We start from the raw sequence: 16,518 nt of genomic DNA, 5'->3' as shown, positions 1-16,518 counted from the left end.
CTAATAAACACACTGAGGTGACTGGTTTAAAACCTTGTAACGTAAACAATTTCAGAGCCATTCTCTGCACCATTAAATGGAAAACTATGTGAGTTTTGAATGTTGAATATCAGAAATATTTAGATCACCTCTGTCCAAATCACAGACCCATCTTTATTAAATGTTCTGTGTAAAACTAGAGCAAATCTTACTGTTTCTACAAACCTTTTCAGTTCAGGAACACACAGAACTCTCACCTGATTATCTCCAGTGTACAGTGTGAACTCCTCCCTCCCTCAGAGACCAGCTTCACTCCTGAATCCTGCAGGTCAGTCTGACTGAGGTCTGGCTCTTTCAGGGGTGAGTTTGGTGAGTTCAGAGCAGAGCAGAGACTTTCATAGGAATTCAGGGTGAATTTACAGTCTGTGAGTCTGCAAGGTAAAGTAAATACAGGAGAAAGTGAAGTTAAAATAGAGAATGTGAAATTCAGACTCATGTGAATCAGGAATTATGAGATTTTCATACAGCAGTATTTCTCCAATATTAATTATTCAGGGGTGTGTATAATATGAGCTCAATCTGAACATGTGTTCTGAATGTTATTCTGAATATTTTAGTGCTATTTACATTCTATTTCCACATGGAATTTCACTCCAAACTAAACACTCTTCACTCTTCTTTCACAAACAGAAACAGAGCGAGAGTAAACTACATTCGGCTGGAGCAGGAGAATACACACATAAGAGCAGGGGAGCGAGTGACTGGTCTTAGTCTCACTTTAGCCCAGGGTCTAGTCTCTATTCCTTCTTTGAACTGATCGTCTTCTGTCGTGTCTTATGTAGTCGTAGTAGTCCCTCTGTTCACAACAGCATTAATATCATTACTTTACTAACTCTGTTAACCTCTTCAGTGGGTTGTAGCACATTTCCATTTTCCTTTCACAGATAAACTATGGTGTTGTGCTCTATCACAGCTTTTTAGAGAACTGCAAATGGAGCACTGACCGTGTTAGGCCTGTGAAGAAATGTGTCAAAAACTGGATACGCAGTTACAGATAATGAATGAATGAATGAATGAATGAATAATCAAGGAAAACCTGGCCTCCCTTTTTCCTTTTCTCAATGCATTTACGGAATGTAGCACATTTCACATGTTTAGCATCGTCACAGATTTTCTGAAATGCAGTATATTAAGTATTGTTATTATTATTATAATTATTATTATTATTATTATTATTATTAATTCATTCATTCAATGTCTGTAACCCTTATCTAGTTCAGGGTCGCACTTGGTCTGGAGCCTACCCGGAATCACTGGGTGCAAGGCAGGAACTCACCCTGGAGGGGGCGCCAGTCCTTCAAAGGGTGACACACACTCACACTCTCACATCTACAGTTGCCAATCCACCTACTAATGTGTGTTTTTGGACCGTGGACACAGGGAGAACACACCACACTCCTCACAGACAGTCACTAGGAGCAGGACTTGAACCCACAACCTCCAGGTCCCTGGAGCTGTGTGAGTGCGACACTAACCTACAATGCGCTACAATGCTGTACATTTTGTTTTATTATTATTATTATTATTATTATTATTATTATTACTGGTAATTTTACTGCCTGAGAATAATGTTTTCTTTTGGGAATAACTGTCAGTTTACAAACAGATAATAGTAAAAACACAAATAGTAAAATCTCTGAACCTTATGGATGTAAAAACAATGGCCTAAACTTTTTGAGGGCAAACTACGGCCAATCAGAGCAGGAGAATACACTCATTATCCACATGGACATTCATCCAAAATCTCACCTGAGTGTCTCCAGTTTACAGTGTGAACTCTTCAGTGCCTCAGAGATCAGCTCCACTCCTGAATCCTGCAGCTCAGTCTCACTGAACTCCAGCTCTTTCAGGGGTGAGTTTGGTGATTTCAGAACAGAGCAGAGAGTTTCACAGGAATTCTTGGTCGGCTTACAGCCAGACAATCTGCAACACAATGTAAACCCAGTGCATAATACAGTAAAAAACGTGAAGGTGAGGAACTGTCTGTTAGTTTGGTTTGTTAGAGCAAATGTGAACACTTCCTTCTGACACTGGTGCTCACAAAACAAACAGCACCTCCTTTTTTATTCTGTGCAGTGGAGGAATTTCAGGTGCTGTTTTGACTCCTTTATCCATTTGACCACTGTCTTGTTGTGTTTCCAGTTGAAAATATACCACCAGGTACACAGCCCCGAGAAGTGCATTAAGCTCAGTGTGGGGCATTGTTCAGACGACAAATCTAATGTCATACATGCGTCGCTTTCATACATCATATGTCAACGCTTTTTTTAAAATACATATTTGGTTCAGGACCCAAACCTGTAACGTCCAAAGAAAAACAGAGAAACTAAAGGATCCAATCGCAGGAGTTTTATTTGTAAAGAGTATTGAGTGGATCGCAGAGACGTGTACAGTCCAGATGGGTTTATTCCGGTAAGCGTAGTCAGGGAAAGCGTGGGTGACACTAGGAAAGCAGAGTCCAGAGATTATCCGAGGGGCTAGGCGAATGACGGGTCCTGAGGGGAAAAGCAGAGGTCGAAATATCAGAAGACAGAGAGGAAAATTAGACAGTTTAGTTAAACGCATGTAAGGGCGATACTTCGCAAGGAAGAGAGAGGAGAGAGGAAACTTAAAGGCTGCCACTGGGGTGTGGCTTATGAGGTGCAGGTGTAACTAATTAATACTCAGGTGAGCTGGAGCGCGAGTGGTTCATAACAGTACCCTCCTCCCGACGGGCAGCTCCTGACGCCCCGGAATGCCCTCCCCTTGGTCTACCTCGCCTTCTAGGAGCTGGACGGTCTGGGTGGTCTGCATGAAAGTTGTCGATGAGTGCAGGGTCCAGGATATTCCCAGCAGGTACCCAGCATTACTCCTCTGGGCCATAACCCTCCCAGTCTACGAGGTATTGGAGGTGTCCGCACTATGTATGCGGGTTGACCTTCAACCTCCAGGGGTGGAGGAGGGCGGAGACCGGTTCCAGCTGCAGAAAAAGGACTGTAGAAAACAGGTTTCAATAAGGAGACATGGAAGGTAGGATTCATTTTATATTGGGGTGGTAGTTGTAGCCGGTAGGACACAGGGTTGACCCGTCGAAGCACCTTGAAAGGGCCAATGTACCGGGGACTGAGTTTTTTACAAGGAAGTCTGAGGTTCATGTGGCGAGTGGATAGCCAGACCCGCTGACTGGGGTGGAATACCAGGGTGGGATTACGGCGACGGTTGACGTAGTCCTGCCGGAGTTCGGAGTGCACGTCTAAGGTGGACATGAGCCTTCTCCCATGTCTTGCCACTATTGTGAAACCACTTGTCCAGTGCTGGGAGGTCACCAACATTATAGTTTCTCTCCGCAAGCAGTAGTTTCTTAGAAAAGAAAGCACAGGGATGTAACTTAGGGGGGTTACCTGACCGTTGTGAGAGGATGGCTCCTGTGCCCACCTCAGAAGCATCCACTTCCAGCACGAATGGTAGGTCGGGATCGGGTTGGCGGAGAATAGGGGCAGAGGAGAATGCTTTCTTCAGGTGTTCGAATGCCATGTCCGCGTTAGATGTCCAGGTAAGTTTCTGTTTGGGATGTTGCTTGAGTAGGTCTGAGAGGGGAGCAGCTAAGGATCCAAAGTTACAAATAAACCGCCTATAGAAATTAGCGAAGCCCAATAATCGTTGTAAATCTTTTTTTGTGGTAGGTATAGGCCAGGAGGTAATAGTGGAAACTTTGTCAGACTTCATAGATATATAACCTGGAGTTAGGGTTTATCCCAGGAAGGTTATGATATTTTTGTGAAACTCACATTTTTCTGCCTTAACATAAAGGTGGTGTTTGCGTAACCTGGAGAGAACTGCTTTCACATGTTCGATATGTTCTGGGACGGAATGAGAATAGATTAAAATATCATCAATGTAAGCTAGGACGCTCCTCCCAATCATGTCACGAAAGATCTCATCCATGAAGGCCTGAAAAACAGAAGGACTCTTAGTTAAACCATAAGGCATAACTAAGTACTCATAGTGCCCCCTGGAGGTGATAAAGGCTCTTTTCCATTCATCTCCAGCTCAAATCCGAATGAGATTGCATGCACCTCTCAAGTCAAGTTTAGTGAAAATAGTTGCTCCTTTTAACTGTTCATGAGAGACAGACATGAGAGGAAGTGGGTAGGCGTACTTCACTGTGATGTTATTTAAGGCCCTGTAGTCAATACATGGTCGGAGGCCGCCACCTTTCTTTGTGACAAAAAAGAAACCTGCTGCTAAAGGAGAAGTAGAAGGCCGTATGAAACCATGGTGTAAAGCTTCTTCCACGTATTTCTCCATAGCACTTTCCTCAGGACGGGATAAGGGGTAGGCTTTAGCATGTTGGGGTAAAGGCACCCCTGGTAGAAGGTTAATAGCAATATCCCATGACCAATGGGGTGGTAAATGAGTTGCCTTGGATTTGCTAAACACATCACTGTAAGCCTGGTAGGGACGTGGGATAGATTCTCAAATATTAGGAAGCCTAATATGATAGGATCACGTGGGATAGGAAGTAAGAGAAATTGTATTTTTTCCTGATGAATTAAACCAACCTCCAATGAGACCGGAATAGTCTGATGTTTCACCCATCCCTCTCCTATGGGTTGACCATTAATAGAGTTTACTCGTATGGGGGGGTGCACAGGAATGGTAGGGAGTTCTAGTTGACGGGCTAAATTGATGTCTAAGAAATTTCCTGCTGCTCCTGAATCTATGAGAGCAGACAGAGACACCTTTTCACTGGCCCACGAGAGCATTACAGGTAAGTTAATCTGTTGATTTATGAGATTTAATAAGGAGGATAACCTTACTTGAGTAACGCAATGCGGTTGGTTTCTTAATCGGTTGGGACGTCGAGGACATCGATCCCGAAAGTGATCCGTTCCCCTACAATACAGGCGTAGTCCCTCTGACAGGCGTCTGGTGCGTTCCTGCACAAACAGCGAGGATCGACCCAGCTGCATAGGTTCGGGAGTGTCCTCCGTGAAACCGTGAGATGAGGTGGTGGGAGTTGAAGGCATTGGCCGAGGTTCTCGGTTCCTACTGCTTGGTTGATGCGTGCGTCTCAGGTTGTCCACGTTAATAGCGATCTGGATGAATTCGGTAAGGGAGCTAGTATCCCCACGGCATGCGAGTTCAAGTTGTAGCTCCCTGGAAAGCCCTCGGCGAAACATAGTTTTCAAGGCTGGGTTGCTCCACCCACTCCCGGCCGTGATGGTGCGGAATTCCCTTGCATATGCGGCTACGGTACATTTACCTTGCTGAATCTCACATAGGCGTGTACCAGGGTCTTTGCCGTCAGCTGGGTGGTCAAAGACTGATTTAAACAGAGCGATAAACGCTGTAATCGATTGGAGAGAGGAATCTCCACTGTCCCAGAGTGACGTTCCCAAAGCCCCAGCTTCGCCAGTGAGGAGGGACAGCATGAAATAGATACGCTGTTCCTCTGTGACAAACTGAGAGGTATTGTAAGCAAAATATATCGAACATTGCATTAAGAAATTTTTACAACGGTCGGGAGAGCCGTCATACCTCTCTGGTAACGCTACTGGAACGTGAGGAGAGTTTGCTCCAGAGATGGTAGTTGAACTAGAAGCAGGTTGGGCTTGGGTAGGGTTAACGAGTCCTTGAATTGTTTCCTGGAGCCGAGTGATAGTAGCGTCCTGTCGAGCGAGGTGAGCTGACAACTCCGCTGGATCCATTTTTACTGGTAAAGTATTCTGTAATGTCCAAAGAAAAACAGAGAAACTAAAGGATCCAATCGCAGGAGTTTTATTTGTAAAGAGTATTGAGTGGATCACAGAGACGTGTACGGTCCAGATGGGTTTATTCCTGTAAGCGTAGTCAGGGAAAGCGTGGGTCACACCGGGAAAGCAGAGTCCAGAGATTATCCGAGGGGCTAGGCGAATGACGGGTCCTGAGGGGAAAAGCAGAGATCGAAATACCAGAAGACAGAGAGGAAAATTAGACAGTTTAGTTAAACGCATGTAAGGGCAATACTTCGCAAGGAAGAGAGAGGAGAGAGGAAACTTAAAGGCTGCCACTGGAGTGTGGCTTATGAGGTGCAGGTGTAACTAATTAATACTCAGGTGAGCTGGAGAGCGAGTGGTTCGTAACAAAACCAGAACTAAAATATAAAAATGTATGAATTTACATATTTGGTCCAACCCAAGGAAACTGAACTACAAGTCTGAACACTCCTTGAAATTCAGCCTCACGGGAATCAAACATCAGATTTGCTGCTTTTATAAACTTGGGGGATTTGTGTGATATACAGTGTGAGTGAGAGAAAACAAGAGAAAGACATCAGTCTTATCCATGTTCATCAAACTCCACCTGTCTCATTCATTTTATTTATCACATCCTAATTATACACAGAGTGAAGAACTTCTACTGACCGTAAAACATCTGGAAACTTTTCTCAGTCAACAACAACCTGAAATATATATATAAAAAAAACATATAGAAACAGCACTCACACTGCCTTTCTGCAGTTGCTCACAGCTGGGATCAGTCTCCAATAACCCTGCTCAGTGGTGTTGTACTTCCTCAAGTCCAGTTCATCCAGCACCTTGTCTGAGTTCACGAGCATGTAGGCTAATGCTAAACACTCATCAGCAGACAGTGTCTTATCTGAGTGTTTCTCTGTTTTGAGATACTCCTGGATTTTACTGGATAAAGAGGAGTCGTTCATTTCAGTGAGACAGAGGAACAGGTTGATAGATCTGTCAGAAGGAAAATCCTCTGATTGTATCATGTGTTTGATGTACTGAACTGTTTTCTTGATGCTCTCAGAGCTGCTCACTGTGTGTGTCAGTAGGTCCTGCAGGAGTTGTTGATTGGACTCCAGTGATATGCCCAACAGAAAACGGAGAAACAGATCCAGGTGTCCAGTCTTACTCTTTAAAGCTGTACGAACAGCTCCCTCCAGCAGCTCGTCCAGTGAAACACTGTCAGACCACTTCATTTTTTTTGGCTTCAGAAACTTCATTTCCTTCCTCTTGTTGTTCACACAGCAGTGAAACACATAGAAAGCAGCCAGGAACTCCTGAAAGCTCAGATGCACAAAGCAGTAAACCTTCCTCTGGTAAAGCACAGACTCCTCCCTAAAGATCTCAGTGCAAATTCCAGAGTACACTGAGGCCTCAGTGACATCAATCCCACACTCTCTCAGGTCATCTTCATAGAACATCACATTGCCCTTCATCAGCTGTTTGAAAGCCAGTTCAGACAGTTTCAGAAACATGTTCCTGTTGGATCTCAGGACTTCCTGTAAAGTTCCTCTCTCATCTTCCTCCTCATACTTCTCCTTCCTCATGATCGTCTGAGTGCACAGAAAGTGTGAGTACATTGCAGTCAGAGTTTTAGGGATTTCTGTGGTCCCTTGTTTCATGATTCCCTGAAGCACAGTTGCTGAGATCCAGCAGAAAACTGGAATGTGGCACATGATGTGGAGACTCCTCGTTGTCTTAATGTGGGAGATGACACTGTCGGCTTGGTGTTGGTCACTAATCCTCTTCCTGAAGTACTCCTCCTTCTGTGGATCATTGAATCCCTGAATTTCTGTCACACGGCTGATGTACTGAGAGGGGATCTGATTGGCTGCTGCGGGTCTGGAGGTTATCCAGATGTGAGCAGAGGGAAGCAGGTCTCCTTTGATGAGGTTTGTCATCAACACGTCCACTGAAGACACCTTGGTCACGTCTGACACTTTCTCACTCTCTGAGAACTTCAGTGGAATTCTGCTTTCATCGAGGCCGTCAAATATGAACACAGTTTTACACACGTCATATTCCTTTGTGTCCAGACTTCGGAGCTCAGGGTGGAGGTCACACAGAAGCCCATGAAGACTGTACTGTTTGTCTTTAATCAGGTTCAGCTCTCGGAATGGAAGCACAAACATGAACTCTATATCCTGATTGGCTTTTCCTTCAGCCCAGTCCAGAATGAACTTCTGCACAGAGACAGTTTTTCCAATACCAGCAATGCCTTTAGTCAGAACGCATTTAAGTTTTTCCACTTGTGGATCTTTATCTGCTTCTCCTTCTTCACGTCTCACATCTTCATCCATCACAGCTCTTGTGTTGTCTTCTTCCATTTCTCCCATCGTACACTGTACAGGGTTAAATATGTCTAAACAGTTTATTGGTGTATCTGGCAGGTTTTGTTTCCAGGGTTTGTTTTCAATCTGTAAAACTTCATGTTCTTCATTCACTCCTTCCCTCTCTCCCTCGATGATGTAGAGCTGAGTGTAAACCCTGTTCAGGAGGATTTTATTCTCTTGTGTTTTGAATCCCTCAAATAAGCTCTCGTACTTGTTCTTCAGGCTGATTTTGTTTCTCTCTGAGACACTGAGCAGGACGTCATCCACTGGTTTGTATTCATCCAGCTCCATGGACTCCTCCGTGTGTGGAAACTGAACAGAGCCCGTTTTAAACCTCCTTCTGCAGCAGGGACAGGTCAAGTCTCCAGAGTGGACAGACTGGTCCCTAAGGCTCCTGATGCACTGTCTACAAAAAGAGTGTCCACAGGTGATAGAGACTGGATCTGTCTGAATCTGCTCACACACTCCACACCTGGAACCATCCTGGAGCCGCACATCCCTCCTAGAGACAGAGACAGAGACAGAGAGAATGCAGAAGGGATTATTGAGTGAGTGTGTTTCAGTAATAAATTCAGATGCTGAATGACTTCATTTTTCATAAAAGGGTTTCTGTTGTGTGGTGGTTGAGAGTATTTTTCTTTCATTTAGACCAGTGTGTGTGTGTGCGGTTTACACTGTATATGTGTATACGTACACTGAGTGTCACTGATATTTTAACACTGACATCTGTTGTAGCGATGGAGAATCCCAGAGATGGTTCTCTGTAGAAACTGTGTAAAATCTTCCACACACCAGACATAGTTCTGTAGTTACAGGCGCAAGCACAAAAAAAAAAAAATAAAAAAAAAGAAACCATTCCACAGAGAGAAATACTCACCTCAGATCAGTGCTGATTTCTTCATTACTGAAACCTGGAGGATTGTGCATCGAGATGTCGCTCTTCATAGACACACAGCTGGGCTCTTGAGATTCTGCTCTAAATGTCTGCTGCTTAAAACATAACCTGGAAAAATGAGAAAGATTAGTTTAATAATTGAACTGAACTCTACAGAAGTCTACCATCCAGTATTCAGTATATTTCCTGATTAAGTTGAAGATACTGAAACATCCACAGAGAGAAATACTCACCTCAGATCAGTGCTGATTTTTTCATTACTGAAACCTGGAGGATTGTGCATCGAGATGTCGCTCTTCATAGACACACAGCTGGGCTCTTGAGATTCTGCTCTAAATGTCTGCTGCTTAAAACATAACCTGGAAAAATGAGAAAGATTAGTTTAATAATTGAACTGAACTCTACAGAAGTCTACCATCCAGTATTCAGTATATTTCCTGATTAAGTTGAAGATACTGAAACATCCACAGAGAGATATTGGAAACATAGCCTTGAAGCCTGATGACAGATCTCAATCACTGATTTTCAGAAAGAATGGAAATGTATAACAGGATGCAGTAGAGCAGCAGGGAGTGTCTCTGTCACACAGCTCCTGTTTCCTGGGGTTTGGGTTTGAGACACACCTTCAGGTGACAGTCTGTGGGGAGTGTGGTGTGATCTGCCTGTTGCCCTCCTGTCAGGGTTTCCTCAGGGTGCTCTAGTGTCCTACTACAGTCCACACGATGGTAGATGGATTGGCTGTTTTAAAGTGTCAATAAGTGTGAGTGTCTGTGATGGACTGAGGCCCAGATCAGTGTATGTTCCTGACTTGTACACAGTGATTCACACCACAGTCTTAAACAGGATGAACTGATTACAGAAAATGAATGAACGTATGAATGGAAATGTATTTTCGGCTGAAACATATGGAACACCACAAAAATCTTTTTTTAATGTTTTTTTTTTTGTTTTGTTTCATTTTGATTTTAAGGTCAGTGATGAAAGCAGTCGGAAATGATTAAGTGTTCTTTATAAATCTAGGATCAATTTACTCGGTGGAGATTAACCTGGGTCATTTGGGGACAACAAAGCAATTCATTCTTTATTTCATGCTGTAATTAAAAAAATATATAAAATTAAACACAATTACTTTCATAATACTTGTTTGTTATTATTCGTGTTAAAATGATGTGCTCCTTCTTGCTGAGGAAAGATTACATGGTGTTTTCAGAAGAGGTGCAGTGTAATTCCTGCACTGATGACTACTGAAAGTTCTCAGTATTTTGACAAAATTATTAAAAAGCTTGGTTTCATTCTGCTTTGAATGGTCTACATGGCTAAATACATGTGGTCACAGATATTACACTTTTAACTTCTTCATCCTGTAAATATCTTTGTAAACAAAGTGAGTAGCAGCGTCTTGGCTCAGAGGATTTTAATGTCAGTTCAGTTATTGACCGATTGATTTACCTGTCCCTACAGACACTTCAAACATGAAGATTGTCTTCAACGTCAACAACTGCATCAAAAAAATAAGTCTTCCAGCAAAGCAGCAGTGTACATCAAAGTAAGAAGTGAAGATGTGGTGTTTTTATGTCTCACCTCGGGTCAGTACTGAGTCTTTCATTTCTGAAACCAGGAGGATCCATCTTCAACAAGTTGGTCTTCATAGACACACCACTCGGCTCTGGAGGTTCTGCTCTGAACGTGTGCTGTCTGAAATAAATAACATGGAGAAATGAGAATGAGTTCAGTGTGGACATTTAGTGAAAGCTAAAGGTGATATTTGGTTGTTCTATTAATTAACATCATCATTGTCAGCCATTAGCAGAGATCATTAACCAGTCTGAAAATACACCAAGATTTTGTCCTTTGGATTTTATAAAAGTATTTAAGGGGCCTGCAGTTCAGTGTTTTCCTGATTTAGCTGAAGATATTGTGACATCCACAGAGAGACAATGGAAACATAGCGGTTAAGCCTGAAGACAGATCTCTATCACTGATTTTCAGAAAGAATGGGAATGAATAACAGGGCAGTGCAGTGGTGCAGCAGGCAGTGTCTCTGTCACACAGCTCCAGTGTCCTGAGGTTGTGGGTTCAAACTCTGCCTCAGGTCACTGCTTGTGTGGAGGGTGTTATTTTCCCGGTGTCTGTGTGAGTTTCACACCCACAAGCTTGCAGGTCGACTGTCTATTTAAAAGTGTCCACAAGTGTGTGTGAGTGTGTGTGTCCCTGTGATGGACTGGTGCCCTGTCCAGTGGGCCTCATTCATGAAACCATCGTAATAAAACACGAGCAAACTGCACATAATGTATGAAGAAATGTACATTCCTGAAAACTTTCCACCAGATTCATGAACGCTGCGTAAACACCATATTTTTTTATTAGAACGTGAATATGTTAGTGAATACGCAATGTTCGCAAATTGGGTGGGTGTGCACATTCCTTTGCAATTAACGTGCAATTACCATAAGCTCCGCCCATTAATTTCAAATGACCACTTTATAAGGAAGCGCTCTGACTAAGGAGCCACAGCAAAAAGCCTTAAAATCTTTGCAGAAAAGCAAAAGAAACAAATGAGCGGAAATCAATTTTGTTGAAGTGCATTCAAATCTGCACTTTTTTAGATTCGTTTAATGTATATATATTTTTTCCACTTATGGGCCACTTATGCCATCTAAATGCTGAGATACATAGTACTGTGCAAAAGTGTTTAGATTAAATGAGATGTAAGAAGCTATTATCTGAGCAGTAAGTATGTGCTCCAATGAAAATAAATAACGTTTTTACAGTGAGTGTGATATTCTGGGTGTTAACATCTCTCCTTGTGACGGTGCAGTTTTATTTGAGGTTATTATACTTCATTTTGCTAGATAACGTATGCTGGTTATTTCACAAATTCATACGATCAAGAAAATCATCCGGAAACCAACTTGTTTCTTCCCACTGGCTCACAACACGCACATACTTTTAGAAAAGAATATCCCCTTTTTTGTTTTCACAATTATATAAAATTTTATACAAACACCACTCTTATTTAGACAATATATTATTTTAAATAATGATCATTTTCTAAGGGTCTAAGACAATTGCACACTACTGCACCTTCACTAAAGTTAGCCCTGCACAATTGTGCTTAAGGTGGGGGAAGCTGCACGGAAGCTAAAGGCATTTATTCTTGACATTAGCTCTTGGCCCATTGGACTCGCTCTGTAGTCTCTCATAGAGGGATAAAGAATGGACCTATAGTGAACCGACCAGAGAGACATCACTCGGCTAATAAACCTTACGTCTCCAAAGATGTTAAAGTTCTCTGTGCAGAGCTGTCTGTTAAATCCAGCATCAGCACAAGATCAGCCATTTACACAGGTTACAGACCAAACACTTGTTTATATTGCAGTGATCCACATGAAGTAACTTCAGGATGGAGCCTCCTAGCACACGAAACTAACATGAAAATTTCATGCATTTCATTATTTATTCATTTATTTATTTATTTTATTAATTAAAATTCAGTCATGCCAGATTATACTTTTACTTTGCGCATTTTCAGGAGCAGGTGTAAATTACATTTGTACCTACAAACATTTAGATTAATTTAGATGCACAAATTCGTTCTTGTCACAGATGCAGGGAGAAGAAGGAGGCAGACGTACACAGAAGGAATTTTTTTCAGGGAGAAAACAAAACTGTAACAAAACAAACACCAGTACAGAGGCAAAAACACAAACCTGAACAAGACTAAACAAGGACAGGAACCAACAGGGGACAGCCGTGAACCAGTGTAGATATAAATGAAACACAAAGACTTGGAAACACACATCCACACACAACACCAGACAAAGGAGCACTGAAACCAAAGGAGTATACACAATGAGCACAGACAAGAAACACCTGGCAAGGATAACAAGAGGACAGGACCACAAAGGAGACACAGGTGGGAACACTAATGAAAGAGCAGGGTTAAGGTGGAGCTAAGGCAGAGGCTAGGGACAAAACAAAAACAGAGCCATGTGCTCTGGAAACAGAAACTGGACTGGGGAATGAACAGGACCAGAAACAGGAGATGGAATTAGTGAAGATGAAGATGCAAAGAGGAGAAAAACTTGCAATTGGCCCCTTAACACTTTCTCATAACTGGATTCACCTGTGTATGTAGGTCAAGGGTCAATGAGCTTACAAAACTAATTATGTGTTCCAATAATTAGTGCTAAAGGTATTCAAATCAATAAAACGACAAGGGTGCCCAAATTTATGCACCTGCCTAATTTTGGTTAATTATTGCGCACTTTCTGTAAATCCTCTAAACTTCATTTCACTTCTTAAATATCACTGTGTTCGTCTGCTATATGATATATTTAACTGAAATTTCTGATCAGTTAAATATGATTTATAACAACCAATGATTTATAAAGGAAAATCATGGTAATTATCAGGGATGCCCAAATTTTTTCATACCACTGTATATTTATATATGTGTGTGTGTGTGTGTGTGTGGAAATATAACAAATTACTCATTTATATTATTGATAATTGCTAACTCACTTGGTGTCACAGGTTCCACTGCTGAAGTCTGTTGTGCTAGGAGGCTCCATCATGAAGTTTTCACATTCACAGACACAACTGGACCCTGGAGATGCTGTTGTCTGCTCCGTGTGAAGAGTTTTTGACCGAGGCTCTCAAACAGAGATTGAAATGAACTTAGATCACTATAAGAAGCAGTCAAAACAGTTTACAGAAATGCAGCTAACATTACATTGGTTGAAACTCATAAACAAAGCTCTTCCTCCTTAAATTTCATAACTAATCAATATTAGTTTTCCATCATTTTTCCATGGCATTTTTTCTGGGAGTTGTACCTCCCACTTGGAGGTGCCTCCAAACTGCAGGGATACCCTTCTCCAACCGTGACGCTCGAGCAGGTTGAAAGTTTGAGGAAAACCGAACGAACCAACAAGAGACGAGTTTAAGAACTTGGGCAGTAATCGCTAAGAAGAGTGTGCCATAACCAACATATTTACACAGAAATATCACTGCGTTTACAAGCCTTTACTGTCCAAATCCACCTGAAATATTTAGACTAGACAAGGCTGGTGTTGCTTATCGATTTTCCCTTCCATCATAAATGTCGTTTAGGAAGCAGATCTTATTCACAATTTTCATAGTCAAACATTAGCTATTCCACCTTACAAGTGTCCGTTTACGAGTTTTATTGGCATTATACGCCAGGTTCTTGAATTCTCTGTTCCACCTTAAGAGCTGAAGCTAGCACTAAAGCTTTTGAAACATTTTGGAGTAACTGTTATTCCACATTATCCATTTAAAACAAACAAACCAATTGTATTATACAACCAATTATTTACAATTTTTTTCCCATTTTATCCATTTAAAACACAGGGTGCACATCATGTCACTAAAACATGTAACTACCTACTAGAGAAACACATTTGTTGTGTACTACCAAGCTTGATTTCTCCATTCCACCTTAAATAGGTCAAAATGCGAGGCTTTTCAAACACAATTTTTGAAAAAAAGAAACACACATTAATCTGAGTTAATTTCTTTAAAAAAAACAATGGTATTAATACTTTTCCTGTTGTTATTCATCCACTTCATATAAAACACAAAAAACACACACCGTCCTGTTTTTAAACCTTTCAAACGTCGCCTTACTTCACTTTCTTTAGATAAAACACAAAAACTACGGTCTTTACTCTTTCTAATCTATACAGAGGCGTCTGTACTTCTATATTTTTTCAGAAATGACTTTGACTGTTTCCTTAATCTATGATCACACACCCTGGACATTTTATGACTAAATACAGTTAATATCCTACATTACATGTCTGTTAAAGTTAATATGAACATCAGTATACACTGCTCTACCACAGTAGGAATATCAAGCTTGTAACAACTATGTAGTTTTACTGCAGGTTTACTCTTTTTTTAAAGAACTTATTATAAAAGGAGACAAAATTCTCTTTTTATTTAACTGTTTGTCTGTGTGATAATAATAATGTTAGTTTCTATAAAACACAAATAAATGTTTGTAGTCGTTGTTGTTTCTATTTAATTCTATTGTTGTTGTCTGGACTCCATTTATTATTTGACTTTGTTCAACAGCAGTTAACATTTTAAAATCCCAGGTGAATAAACTCTCCTTTTCTCTGCAGTAAACCGGATGAACCTGTTTATTGTCACAGACACTTGGCCGTGTTCAGTTTATTCACAGACGTCAAAAATACGTCTTTTTGAACAACACCTTAAATATAACTTAAGCCTGAAAAACATAACTAAGAGAAGGAATGGCAGATAAACACACAGCTGTAAACAATGAGCCAATTTTCCACAGAAAAATAATGTTAACGATTAAACACCTACCGAGTGAAATCCAGACCGTCTTCCTCTGAAATCTTCTTCAGCTCAGAGTCACTTTTGGTTCAGTTTGTTTCCTCATTCTTGTTTTTCACCTGTGGATAGAAACCTCCTGATCATCACCCAGTGCTTCATACCCAGCCATTACCGTGTCTTGGTATGTCTTAAGACATGTCTAAAGACACATTATGAAGACGTCTTAAGTCATCTTGTGGCATGTCTTAAGATCTGAGTACAATGTCTTTAAGACATGTCTATAGACATGGATCTTAAGATGTCTTGACTATAATAACATCCAAAGATGTCTCAAGATGTGGGATGCATAAAAATTATTTAAAAAATTTTCCTTAAAATATAAAAAAATAAGTCATTTACAGTTAAATATCTTTAAGGGCATATTAAAACATTATGCATTATTTATAGCAAGGACTCTTTTTTATATATATATGTATATATATATATATATATATATATATATATATATATATATATATATATATATATATATATATAACTATCTTTAGTATCTTTATTTTTTTTTTATTCTATGTAGGATGAATAACAGTATTATTTACATTCATACATACTTAATAAACATTTAAACATTTTATAAGTATATATTTACTAGTACATGCTACAGTGAGAACAATTCAACAAATTAAAAAAAAAAAAAAAAAATATATATATATATATATATATATATATATATATATATATATATATATATATATATTTATATATATATAATTATTAATCACCCCTGCACTGTTGTCTTTCAACATCCTGAGTTCCTCAGGGGTCAGCGCTGTCCTCCACTTGCAAAGAAATTGAGATACATTGCACAGAGACCTCAGGCCTAACCGTTCAGCCAGGCTCTCTGTACCGGAAAGGTCAGGTCCCGCAATGTCCACCAGTTGACGCAGTGTGGTGACCACTGAAGAAAACAGGACTCTGGTCAGTGCAGGAGACGACACGCCTGATATGTCCATCCGGGCGCCGTGAAGCAGAGGTTCCTCCAGCAGCCAGTGCAGCGTTGTACTCTCCGGTCCTTTAACCTTAAAAAAACTCCATATTTTAAAAAGGCCATGATAAAATGCAGGTAAACCTGCAGTGTTCAGTGACTTTGGGTTCATTAAAA

At 40.8% G+C, this 16,518-nt stretch overlaps 1 protein-coding gene across 1 annotated transcript; it reads right to left on the bottom strand.

Annotated features, from left to right (window-relative positions):
- Positions 1-6,502: 6,502 nt before the first annotated feature.
- On the bottom strand, positions 6,503-15,412 carry LOC136685466 (NLR family CARD domain-containing protein 3-like). The gene is made up of 8 exons (XM_066659395.1): positions 15,387-15,412; positions 13,551-13,683; positions 10,608-10,721; positions 9,260-9,385; positions 9,009-9,134; positions 8,140-8,633; positions 7,295-8,046; positions 6,503-7,228 (listed from the first exon to the last, which is right to left on the bottom strand). Exons 2-8 carry the CDS (start codon positions 13,601-13,603, stop codon positions 6,503-6,505), a joined length of 2,391 nt encoding a protein of 796 aa, XP_066515492.1. The 5' UTR covers positions 13,604-13,683; positions 15,387-15,412.
- Between the last annotated feature and the right edge of the window lie 1,106 nt (positions 15,413-16,518).

The sequence above is a fragment of the Hoplias malabaricus genome, unplaced genomic scaffold (genome assembly GCF_029633855.1).
Source record: "Hoplias malabaricus isolate fHopMal1 unplaced genomic scaffold, fHopMal1.hap1 scaffold_76, whole genome shotgun sequence".
Lineage (NCBI taxonomy): Eukaryota > Metazoa > Chordata > Actinopteri > Characiformes > Erythrinidae > Hoplias > Hoplias malabaricus.
The sequence above is the reverse complement of the archived record's forward strand: the minus strand, read 5'-3'. Positions and strand labels throughout refer to the sequence as shown.

Excerpts from the sequence above, each read along its gene's own strand:
- LOC136685466 (XM_066659395.1), bottom strand. The coding sequence starts at position 13,603 with ATGATGGAGCCTCCTAGCACAACAGACTTCAGCAGTGGAACCTGTGAC. Across the intron at positions 10,722-13,550 it reads AGTGGAACCTGTGACACCAA|ACAGCACACGTTCAGAGCAG; the intron begins GTGAGTTAGCAA and ends TATTTATTTCAG. Across the intron at positions 9,386-10,607 it reads AGACTCAGTACTGACCCGAG|GTTATGTTTTAAGCAGCAGA; the intron begins GTGAGACATAAA and ends TCATTTTTCCAG.